General features: G+C 38.7%; 1 protein-coding gene across 2 annotated transcripts in view; it reads left to right on the plus strand.

Annotated features, from left to right (window-relative positions):
- RAD51 (RAD51 recombinase) overlaps positions 1-12,026 on the plus strand; it is a 35,651-nt gene that overhangs the window by 3,449 nt on the left and 20,176 nt on the right. The window contains exons 1-3 of one of the 2 annotated variants that reach the window (XM_060005003.1): positions 46-468; positions 622-724; positions 4,870-5,007. In XM_060005003.1, coding sequence (XP_059860986.1) covers positions 638-724; positions 4,870-5,007 — 225 coding nt within the window. In that variant the 5' untranslated portion in view covers positions 46-468; positions 622-637. Of the gene's footprint in view, positions 1-45; positions 469-621; positions 725-4,869; positions 5,008-12,026 lie in introns of those variants that run through there. The other variant, XM_060005002.1, reaches the window with a different exon arrangement.

Consider the following 12,026-nt stretch of genomic DNA (forward strand, 5'->3'; position numbering starts at 1 on the left):
GAGGTGTATACAAATAAATGAGACTTGGCCCCTATCCTTAAGGAATATAAAGCAGGGGAACAGAGGGATATAGTTGATCTAGTTAAGCTGTTCGTCTCTTCTTTTTTTTTTTAATTTTATTTTTTGGCTGCGTTGGGTCTTCGTTGCTGCACGCGGGCTTCTCTTGTGCGGAGCGCAGGCTTCTCTTGTTGCGGAGCACGGGCTCTAGGTGTGTGGCCTTCAGTAGTTGCGGCGTGCGGGCTCTAGGGCACCCAGGCTACAGTAGTTGTGGTGACAGACTTAGTTGCTCCTCGGCGTGTGGGATGTTCCCGGACCAGGGATGGAACCCGTGTCCTCTGCATTGGCAGGCGGATTCTTAACCACTGCACCACCAGGGGAGTCCAAGCTGTTCTACTTTATAGAAGGAAGATAGTGCTGGCTCCTCCTAAAGTCTTTCTGATACAGCTATCTAGGTGGAAGAGAAGGCTGGTGAGAGATTTTTTTTCTTTTTCCTGCCATGGGTATGTCAGTGATTAAGCCAAAAGCCTAGCAAGTAATTCTTAAAGAGATTTATTGTAAAACTATGTTTGCAGCTCTGTACTTTCTCTAGTGTTCTTCCTGATGGCCATCTGTACTTTTCAGTATTGAACACTAAGTAATGGCTATGCAGATGCAGCTTGAAGCAAATGCAGATACTTCAGTGGAAGAAGAGAGCTTTGGCCCACAACCTATTTCTCGATTAGAGGTATGTGCTTGGTTGCTAATTTTAGAATTATAATGCTGGACAAGATTGTTCTACCTATTGGGAGAAATCACAACCTTTACATAAACCATTGGTTTACTACCTAAGGTCAAAATCCAAATTAGAGTTTTCAGGAGGGTTGTCAAGGATTCTGTGGAAAGGCTTAAGACAGTTGCTAAACACATCTGGCCAGATCTCTTTTTTTGTCAAGAATTCTTCTACTACATTATCATTTTTCTTTCTTAGAGCTGTATGTCAGAAACTAAGAAGCCCTATGATCCCATGGTAGAGTCTCTGCTATTTGTACTAAGTATGAAATTACTGTCCAGGGAATTACAATGGCCTGGGCCAGCTATGCAGGAAGGGGAGAGGAACAATGTCTCTCCACTGACCTCGATCTGTGCTGAAGTTACTAGGAAGACAGCTGTCATAGGCAGAGAGAAGGGCTTGGGGTTACGTTGTGAGAGTTCAAGACTCTGCACAAGAACATCAAGCACCAGAGCTGGGGCCTTGCACTATTTCTGTGCATTGTACAGAGGCCCCAGAGTGAGTGCAGTTGACTTGGGCTGAAAGAAGCAGGATAAAAAGCTGAGAAAGCCTTCATTCTTCTGTCTCTTTATGCATATTCCTCCCGTTGCCCCCTAAGCTTCCACTCTCTGGAAGTTACTTAAACGGGTTTGTGATAAACATTGGAAAATTCAGAGTCATAACTTTTGGTTTCAGTGAGCATGCTTATACCCACACATATGTATTGCTTTTTGCTTAAATATTAATAACAGACAGGTTTCTATGGGCAGGTACTATTCTCTCCCCTCTCCCAAACCTTCCCTGACCCCCAGATACATACACATCCCCCTAATAATTCATGCTGTCCTAGAAGTCATGGTTTTGGTGGATAATAAAAATCAAAGCTGACTTTGTATATACGGAGAAAGAAGTGCCTTTGGGTGGTTTGTTTTTGAGAAGTGGTATATAAATCCCTGACCAAAAGTAGTTTTCTCCATCTTTACTATCAATTGTTAAAACAGAGCTTTCCAGTGATTGTGCTACAAAAAGGTTATGCTAAGATATGCTTCCCTTAGCTCTGGGGCAGTGTTAGCTGTTTATCCTAGCTTAGTGTAAAACATATTTTTTTATGTGTGCTTGATGTGGAAAACATTGGGAAATGTTTAAAGTGGGCTTTTAGGGCCCAGGGTCTCAAAGTTCATTTAGAATCCTAGTCATAAAAGGTTTAGAGTTACAGGTTTAATCCAATTCATGACAAGAGTCTATTTTAATATACATAGTGCTAGTTTAAAACTACTGGTTTTGCTCTCCAGAAAGTGGGCATAGAGGGAACTTACCTCAACATAATAAAGGCCATATACGACAAACCCACAGCAAACATCATTCTCAGTGGTGAAAAACTGAAAGCATTTCCTCTAAGATCAGGAACAAGACAAGGATGTCCGCTCTTGCCACTATTATTCAACATAGTTTTGGAAGTCCTAGCCACGGCAGTCAGAGGAGAAAAAGAAATAAAAGGAGTACAGATTGGAAAAGAAGAAGTAAAACTGTCACTGTTTGCAGGTGACATGATACTATACATAGAGAATCCTAAAGATGCCACCAGAAAACTACTAGAGCTAATCAATGAATTTGGTAAAGTTGCAGGATACAAAATTTATGCACAGAAATCTCTTGCGTTCCTATACACTAACAATGAAAGATTAGAAAGAGAAATTAAGGAAACAATCCCATTCACTATTGCAACATAAAGAATAAAATACCTAGGAATAAACCTACCTAAGGAGGTAAGACCTCTACTCAGAAAACTATAAGACACTGATGAAAGAAATCAAGGATGACACAAACAGATTGAGAGACATACCATGTTCTTGGATTGTAAGAATCAATATTGTGAAAATGACTATACTACCCAAAGTAATCTACAGATTCAATGCAATCCCTATCAAATTACCAATGGCATTTTTTACAGAACTAGAACAAAAAAATCTTAAAATTTGTATGGAGACACAAAAGACCCCGAATAGCCAAAGCAGTCTTGAGGGAAAAAAACAGAGCTGGAAGAATCAGACTCCCTGACTTCATACTATACTACAAAGCTACAGTAATCAAGACACTATGGTACTGGCACAAAAACAGAAATATAGATCAATGGAACAGGATAGAAAGCTCAGAGATAAACCCCTGCACCTGTGGTCAACTAATTTATGACAAACGAGGCAAGGATATACAGTGGAGGAAAGACAGTCTCTTCAATAAGTGGTGCTGGGAAAAGTGGACAGCTACATGTAGAAGAATGAAATAAGAACACTCCCTAACACCATACACAAAAATAAACTCAAAATGGATTAGAGACCTAAATATAAGACAGGACACTATAAAAAACTCTTAGAGGAAAACATAGGAAGAACACTCTGACATAAATCACAGCAAGATCTTTTTTGATCCACCTCCTAGAGTAATGGAAATAAAAACAACAAATGGGACCTAATGAAACTTAAAAGCTTTTGCAAAGCAAAAGAAGCTACAAACAAGATGAAAAGACAACCCTCAAAATGGGAGAAAATATTTGCAAACGAATCAACGGACAAAGGATTAATCTTTAAAATATATAAACAGCTCATGCAGCTCAATATTAAAAAAAAAACAAACAACCCAATCCAAAAATGGGCAGAAGACCTAAATAGACATTTCTCCAAAGAAGACATACAGATGGCCAAGAAGCACATGAAAAGCTGCTCAACATCACTAATTATTAGAAAAATGCAAATCAAAACTACAATGAGGTATCACCTCACACTGGTGAGAATAGGCATCATCAGAAAATCTACAAACAACAAATGCTGGAGAGGGTGTGGAGAAAAGGGAACCTTCTTGCACTGTTGGTGGGAATGTAAATTGATACAGCCACTATGGAGAACAGTATGGAGGTTCCTTAAAACAGTAAGAGTAGAATTACCATATGACCCAGCAATCCCACTGCTGGGCATATACCCAGAGAAAACCATAATTCAAAAAGACACATGCACCCCAAAGTTCATTGCAGCAGTATTTACAATAGCCAGGTCATGGAAGCACCGTAAATGCCCATCGACAGATGAATGGATAAAGAAGATGTGGGGGCTTCCCTGGTGGTACAGTGGTTAGGAATCCTCCTGCCAATGCAGGGGACACGGATTCGAGCCCTGGTCCGGGAAGATCCCACATGCCACGGAGCAACTGAGCCCATGCACCACAACTGAGCCTGCCCTCTAGAGTCCACGAGCCACAACTACTGAGCCCGTGTGCCACAACTACTGAAGCCTGCGTGCCTAGAGCCCGTGCTCCACAACAAGAGAAGCCACTGCAATGAGGAGCCTGTGCACCACAATGAAGAGTAGCCCCCGCTCGCCACAACCAGAGAAAAGCCCATGCACAGCAATGAAGACCCAATGCAGCCAAAGATAAAATTAAAAGAATTTTTTTTAATTTAAAAAGATGGGGCTTCCCTGGTGGCGCAGTGGTTGAGAGTCCGCCTGCCGATGCAGGGGACACGGGTTTGTGCCCCGGTCCGGGAAGATCCCACATGCCGCGGAGCGGCTGGGCCCGTGAGCCATGGCCGCTGAGCCTGCGCGTCCGGAGCCTGTGCTCCGCAACGAGAGAGGCCACAACAGGGAGAGGCCCACGTACCGCAAAAAAAAAAAAAAAAAAAAAAGATGTGGTACATATATACAATGGAATATTACTCAGCCATAAAAAGGAATGAAATTGGGTTATTTGTAGAGACATGGATGGATCCTAGAGACCGTCATACGGGTGTAGAGAACAAACATGGACACCAAGGGGGGAAAGTGGTGGTGGTGGTGGGATGAATTGGGAGATTGGGATTGGCATATATACACTAATATGTATAAAATGGATAACTAATAAGAACCTGCTGTATAAAAAATAAATAAAATTCAAAAAAAACCCCACTGGTTTTGATAATGAATAGGTTGATAATTTGTTATTAAATGCCTCAAATTTTAGGTCATACTTTTCAAAGCTTTTGTGTATAATATCACAGTTAAAAAGAGCTCTGTGAAGTAGGTAGGACAAATAACCACATTAGACAGGTGAGGGAATCGAATCTTAAATTTATCCACAGTTTTCTTCACTTGCAGCAATGTGGCATACATGCCAATGATGTGAAGAAATTGGAAGAAGCTGGATTCCATACTGTGGAGGCTGTTGCCTATGCACCAAAGAAGGAGCTAATAAATATTAAGGGGATTAGTGAAGCCAAAGCTGATAAAATTCTGGTAAGTACTGTTTGTGTGACCGAGGGAGGCAGTAGTGGTACGAAAGGGTGTACAGTGAAAGGCTACAGTCTTCCTCCTTCCACCCCTCCTGTGTCACCTTCTTCCCCTTTCCAGAAGTGACTGCATTACCAGATGATTATCTTTGTATGTGCCTCCTTGCCTAAATTGGGATTTTTCTTAGGGAATTGCAGTATCACAGGTTATGACATAAATAATACTAAGTTGACTACCAGTTTGCACTCCCACCAGCAGTGAGTGGTATGTACCTTATCGTTCTGGATATTATGATTTCATGCCTTAGAAATACACTCATTAGTATGCAGCCACAAAAAATAGTTTCAAAGAATATCCATTGACATAGGAAAATATTACTGATATAAGAAAGCAGGTTAACAAAACATGTTTGTGTGCATATATGTTTTTGTTTTTAAAAAAATGTGTGTTTTTATATATGTATAGCACATACACTGGGGATAGATACACTAAAATATTAACATTGTTTCTGGATGGTGAGAATGTGAGCAGTTTTTATTTTTGCCTCAATTTTCTGAAGTTTCTACCGTTTCTATGATAAACATGTATTAATTTAAATAGAAAAGCTGTTTTTATTGCTTGAATATTAAAGTCATGTTAATTAGGCTCTCAGGGTATATAATCTGTTAGTCAACTAGTCATAAGCAAGATTCTTTAATAATAAGGAAAAATGTGATTATGAATCATACGCTTGTTTTTTTTAACCTAAATAAATGACATAAAAGTGATTTCACTGGCTTAACCTAAATGAGGTAGTAACTTAATAACCCTTTATATTATATAGCACTTTAACTTTTTTAAACTTTTTTTAATTGAATTTTTATTTTATATTGGCGTATAGTTGATTTATAGTGCTGTGTTTCAGGTGTACAGCTAAGTGATTCATATACATATATCCACTCTTTTTCATATTCTTTTTCCATATAGGTTATTATAGAATATTGAGTAGAGTTCCCTTATAGCACTTTAACTTTGAAATCCCATCCCTTTCATATATACAGTATTCTCACTTAGCCTCATAATGACACTGGGAAAGACAGGACCAGTATTATCTCTGTCTTACAGATAAGGAAACTTAGGCACAGTGATTCAATTATTTATCCAAAGTCATGCAGTTAGTCACAGAACTAAGACTAGAATCCAATTATTTTCATCCTGATATACTGTGATCCTTTCTCATTTCCCTCCAAAGTCTTACAGCTACTATTCATTTTTCTTGCTTCATATATTCCTTTAGCATTCATACCCTGTGATTACATTTTATTTTATGCACTTATCCTTTGGTATTTACAGGCTATACCTTGGAGATAATAGCAGGTTAGGTTCCAGACCACCATAATAAAGCAAATATTGCAGTAAAGTGCCACGAACTTTGTTGTTTCCCAGTGCATATAAGTTGTGTTTATACTGTTCTGTAGTCTATTAAGTATACAATAGTATTACATCTACAAAAACAATGTACATACCTTAATTTAAAAATACTTCATTACTAGAAAATGCTAACCATCATCTGAGCTTTCAGTGATTTGTAGTCTTTTTGCTGGTGAGGGTCTTGCCTCCATGTCAGTGGCTGCTGACTGATCCGGGTGGTGGTTGCTGAAGGCTGGGGGTGCTGCAGCAGTTTCTTAAAACAAGACAACAGTGAAGTTTGCCACGTATATTGACTCTTCCTTTCATGAATGATTTCTCTGTAATATGCAGTGCTATTTGATAGCATTTTACCCACGTAGAAATTTTTCCAAAATTGGTAATCAGTCCTCTCAGACCCTGGCACTGCTTTATCAACCAAGTTTATGTCATGTTCTAAATCTTTTGTTGTCATTTCACCAGGGTCTTCACAGCATCTTTACCAGGAGTAGATTCTATCTTAAGAAACCTCTCTTTTTATCCATAAGAAGAAACTCCTCATCCATGAAAGTTTTATCATGACACTGCAGCATTTCAGCCACACCTTCAAGCTCTACTTCTCATTCTTTTGTTACCAACCAGGGTTCTTGGCCTTCTTAATCAATGGAAATTGATCAGAGGCCAGACAAGAAATTCAGGCAAGGTTTTATTGGGGCCCCTGCTGCAGCAGGGGGGAGCGAGAACAAACAACAGCCTCCTTTGCTTGCTCGCTCCCTGAGTGGGGGTGAGCTTGTTCTTTACGTGGGGTGAGGGTAGGGGTGTGTCCAGGCGTCGGGCTGGAGGGGTGGCTTAGGTGGTTTGCCCATCCCTTAGTCCGTGTTTCGTGTAGGGTGCATGGCAGTACCCTCCTTTTGCTCCAGGCTCTTCAAAAGTGACAGTTGGGTTTTTTGGTCTCTTTGTATGTTTTGTCCAGAATTTGCCCTAATTGTGCATGCAGACAGTTATTTTTTGTCCCATACAGTTTCTTTGTATTTTGTTGCTCAAGGAGAGGTGTGTCCAGGTGCAAGCATTGCAGCACTGCAGCAAAGGGTCCCAGGTCCCAGCCTGTCTCACTTGTTTTTTCCACCACATCTGTATTTACTTCCTCTGTTGAAGTCTTGAACCTGTTAGAGTCACCGTGAGGGTAAGAATCAACTTCTTCGAGACTTCTGTTTAATGATATTTTGATCTTTTCCCACGAACCATGAATGTTGTTGTTGTTTATATATATACTTTTTTTTTTAACGAATGTTCATAATGGCATCTAGAATAGTGAATCCTTTTCAAAAGGTTTTCAGCTGACTGCCCAGATCCATCAGAGGAATCACTGTCTATGGCTACTATAGCCTTACAAGGTGTATTTCTTAAATAGTAAGACTTGAAAGGTGAAATTACTCCTTGATCCACAGGGTGCAGAATGGATGTTGTGTTAGCAGGCATGAAAACAACATTAAATCTCATTGTACATATCCATCAGAGCTCTTGGGTGACCTGGTACATTGTCAATGAGCAATAAAATTTGAAAGGAATCTTTTTTCTGAGCAGTAGGTCTCAAAGTGGGTTTAAGATATTCAGTAAACCATGTTGTAAACTGATGTGCCATCATCCAGACTTTGTCATTGCATTTATAGAGCACAAGCAGAATAGATTTAGCATAATTCTTAAGGGCCCTAGGATTTTCAGAATGGTAAATGAACATTGGCTTCAACTTAAAGTCACCAGCGGCATTAGCCCCTAAAATGAGAGTCAACTGGTCCATTGAAACTTTGAAGCCAGGCATTGACTTCTCTTCTGTAGCTGTGAAAGTCCTCAATGGCTTCTTCCAATATAAGACCATTTCGTCTACATTGAAAGTCTGTTGTTTAGGGTAGCCAGATTCATTCATTATCTTAGCTAGATCTTGTGGATAACTTGCTGCAGCTTCTACGTCAGCACTTGCTGCTTCACCTTGCTCTTGAATGTTATGGAGATGGCTTCTTTCCTTAAACCTTATGAACCAACCTCTGCTAGCTTCACACTTCTCTTCTGCGGCTTCCTCACCTCCCTCAGCCTTCACTGAGTTGAAGAGAGTAGGGCCTTGCTCTGGATTAGGCTTTGGCTAAAGGGAATGTTGTGGCTGCTTTGATCTTCTACCCAAACTACTAAAATTTTTTCCATGTCAGCAGTAACGCTGTTTCTCTTTCTTATCATTCATGTGTTCACTGGAGTAGCACTTTTAATTTCCTGCAAGAACTTCCTTTGCATTCACAACTTGGCTAACAGTTTGGCACAAGATGCCTCGCTTTCGGCCTATTTCAGCTTTCGACATGCCTTCCTCACCAAGCTTAATCATTTCTAGTTTTTTATTTAAAGTGAGAGATGTGCAACGTCACTCCTTTCCTCCTCTAACTTCACTTAGAGGCCACTGTAGGGTTATTAATTGGCCTAATTTCAATATTGTTGTGTCTCAAGGAATAGGGAGGCCTGAGGAGAGGGAGAGATGGGGGAATTGCCAGTGGGTGGAGCAGTCAGAACACACAAAACATTTATCAATTAAGTTCAGTCTTATATAGGCGTGGTTTTTGGCAGCCCAAAACAATTATAGTAACATCAAAGACCACTGACCACAGATCACCATTACAAATGTAATATGTAATAATAATTGTAATAAATGTAATAATAATGAAAAAGTTTGAAACACTGTGAGAATTACCAAAATGTGACACAGAGACATGAAGAGAGCAAATGCTTTTGGAAAAATGGTGCATATAGACTTGCTCAACACAGGGTTGCCACAAACCTTCAATTTGTAAAACGCAGTATCTGTGAAGCACAATAAAATGAAGGGCAATAAAATGAAGTACGCTTGTATGTTGTTACAGAGTTTATCTTTACTCTTGGAGTTTTCTGTAGTGCAAAGCAAGTATTTAATTTATAAAATTATATATTTATAGTTTGTGTTGACTATTGTTATACAGAATTTTCTATGAAAAATAATCTTCACACGCTAAAGAATCTTCAAAAAATGCATCCTACAGCTTCAGTACATGTAGTTCTGCCACATAACCTAGTCAGATGGACAATATCTGAGATTTATTTAATATCTCATATAATAATATATATACAACCCAGTAAATTCTGTTTTATTGTGTATTATACTAAGAGCTTTGATTTTTTTTTTTTTTTTTTTTTTTTTTGTGGTACGCGGGCCTCTCACTGCTGTGGCCTCTCCCGTTGCAGAGCACAGGCTCCGGACACGCAGGCTCAGCGGCCATGGCTTACGGGCCCAGCCACTCCGCGGCATGTGGGATCTTCCCATACCGGGGCACGAACCCGTGTCCCCTGCATCGGCAGGTGGACTCTCAACCACTGCACCACCAGGGAAGCCCTGAGCTTTGAATTTTTAAGCACTGTTATTTTATAGTATTAATTCAGTGGGCTCAAAAATTATAAGTAATTCTTAATTTAAACCCTTAAAGATGTTGCCATCCATGAAGTATGAAGTTGTCATTTATTGGATTGCTCAAATAAATAAATTTGTTGAAGTGGTAACTTAATTGAATAAGTAAGAATTCTGAATACCTAATACCTCTGTGAAAGATTGTGATATTAAGCCAGTAGGTGTCCCTAAAGTCTATATGTTGTTGATTTCTGGGCATCTGTTTTTGTGACTGAACAGATCCTGACCTTTGCTTATGCCTTGTCAGACATAAAAAACTCCTTGTCAGACATTGAAAACTCCTACAGATTTAAGACAGATGAAAGCAAGCTTATATAAACAAAATAATAGAAGTCAAGTTCTGCCAGATTAGGCAGTTGGCATGGTTTTTACTTCAAATTTCACTTTGGTTATAATCTGTTCCTTTAAGAGCTCATAGACTAGAAAATGTCGAGCTTAAAATGACAAGAAGGGAAAACATCTCCTATGAGTTTGGTTTTTTTCCTTCACATTTTTGATTAAAATTTTTGAACTTACTGGGAAGTTGAAAGAATGTTACAATGAACACTTATTTATCCACCACCTAGACACTGCTATTAACATTTTAATATACTTATTTATCTCTCTATCCAGCCATCAGTCCATCTGGGATTTTTTTTATGCTTTTCGAAGACAGTTGTAGATGTCAGTACACTTCCCCCTAAATATTTTAGCATATATTAACTAGAGTTAAATATTGGTTTATAGTTCTTATCCCCTCTCTTTAGTATTTTTATTTTCTAATTTTCATTCTTCCTGAAGATTAGTAAAAGTTATAGGAATAAAGAAGGAAAGAAAATTCTCAAAGAAATAATACAAGATTTCCCAGAGCTAAAGGGAAGCAGAAGTCTAAGGCCCCACAGAGTGTCAAAGATGCACACCTAGACTCCTCAGTGTGAAATTTTCAGTATACCAATTATAAGGAGAAGATTCTGAAAGATTTCAGAGAGAAAAATGTAAGTGACCTCTAAAGGAACAAAAATCAAAAAGATAGCACATTTCTTATTAGAAATCTGGATGGTAGAAGCTAGTAGAGCAGTGCCTTCAAAATTCTGAGGGTAAATAATTTTAAACTTAGAATTCTATTTGTAGCAATATTATTCACCCAGTGTTAGAGCAGAATACAACATTTTCAGAAATACAAGAATTCAGAACATTTTTCTCTCATCCTATTCTTTCTTAGGAAGTTACTTGAGGATATACTTTACTAAAATGAGGGCAGGAAACATAGGATCTAGGTTGGAGAGACTCCAACTCAAATAGTCGGTGAAGGAAAGCCCAGGACAGTAGATAGCCTGGAGAGCAGATAGCCCCATTTGCAGAAGAAAAGGATACCTTCAGGGGGGAAAAGGATTAGCAGAATACATAGTAAGATTGAGAGGTTGAAAAATTTGAGAAATGATAAAGTCAGAGAGTACTAGAGAAAGATATTCCTCAGATATAAAATCAAGGTAAAATGGAGCATGATTTTGAAACTAGCGGCATATAAAAAAGAATTCATTTGAATTTGACAGAAACCTTTGAGAGACATCGGTTGTTAACATTGGAAGCTTAGTGAAAGAATTGTATTTCTAGCACACCATTTGGTTCTGCAATAACTATAATATAAACATTGTAAGGAGTTTTCAAGTGAAGTATTAAGCATATAGAGAGGTTTAGAGAATAATGCAAACCCACGATTCAGCTATTTATTGGTTTTCTCCCTTTGTGGAAAGTTTTTAAATTACAGGTTTAATCTCTACTTGCTATAGATCTATCCAGATTTTCTCCTCCCTCCCTCCCTCCCTCCCTCCCTCCCTCCCTCCCTTCCTTCCTTCCAACTCAAACAATTTATTTTACTGAATTTAGATTCAAGCTCAGCTAATTATTTGGGGCCTGGACTTGGATTCTTTTTCTACTTAAGTGAGTTTTGATAGTTTGTGTCTTTCTAGGGATTTCTGTATTTCTTATAAGTTATCTGTTGGCATATATTTATTTTTGTAATGTTGGTAGTAATGTCCCCTCTTTCATTTCTGATTTTAGTGATTTGAGTCTTTTTAAATCAATTTTGCTTATTTTTTCAAGGAACCAACTTCAGGTTTCGATGATTTTTCTCTATTGTATTTCTATTCTCTTTTACTAGTTTCTACTCAAATTTTATCTT

Source organism: Delphinus delphis, chromosome 2 (genome assembly GCF_949987515.2).
Source record: "Delphinus delphis chromosome 2, mDelDel1.2, whole genome shotgun sequence".
NCBI lineage: Eukaryota > Metazoa > Chordata > Mammalia > Artiodactyla > Delphinidae > Delphinus > Delphinus delphis.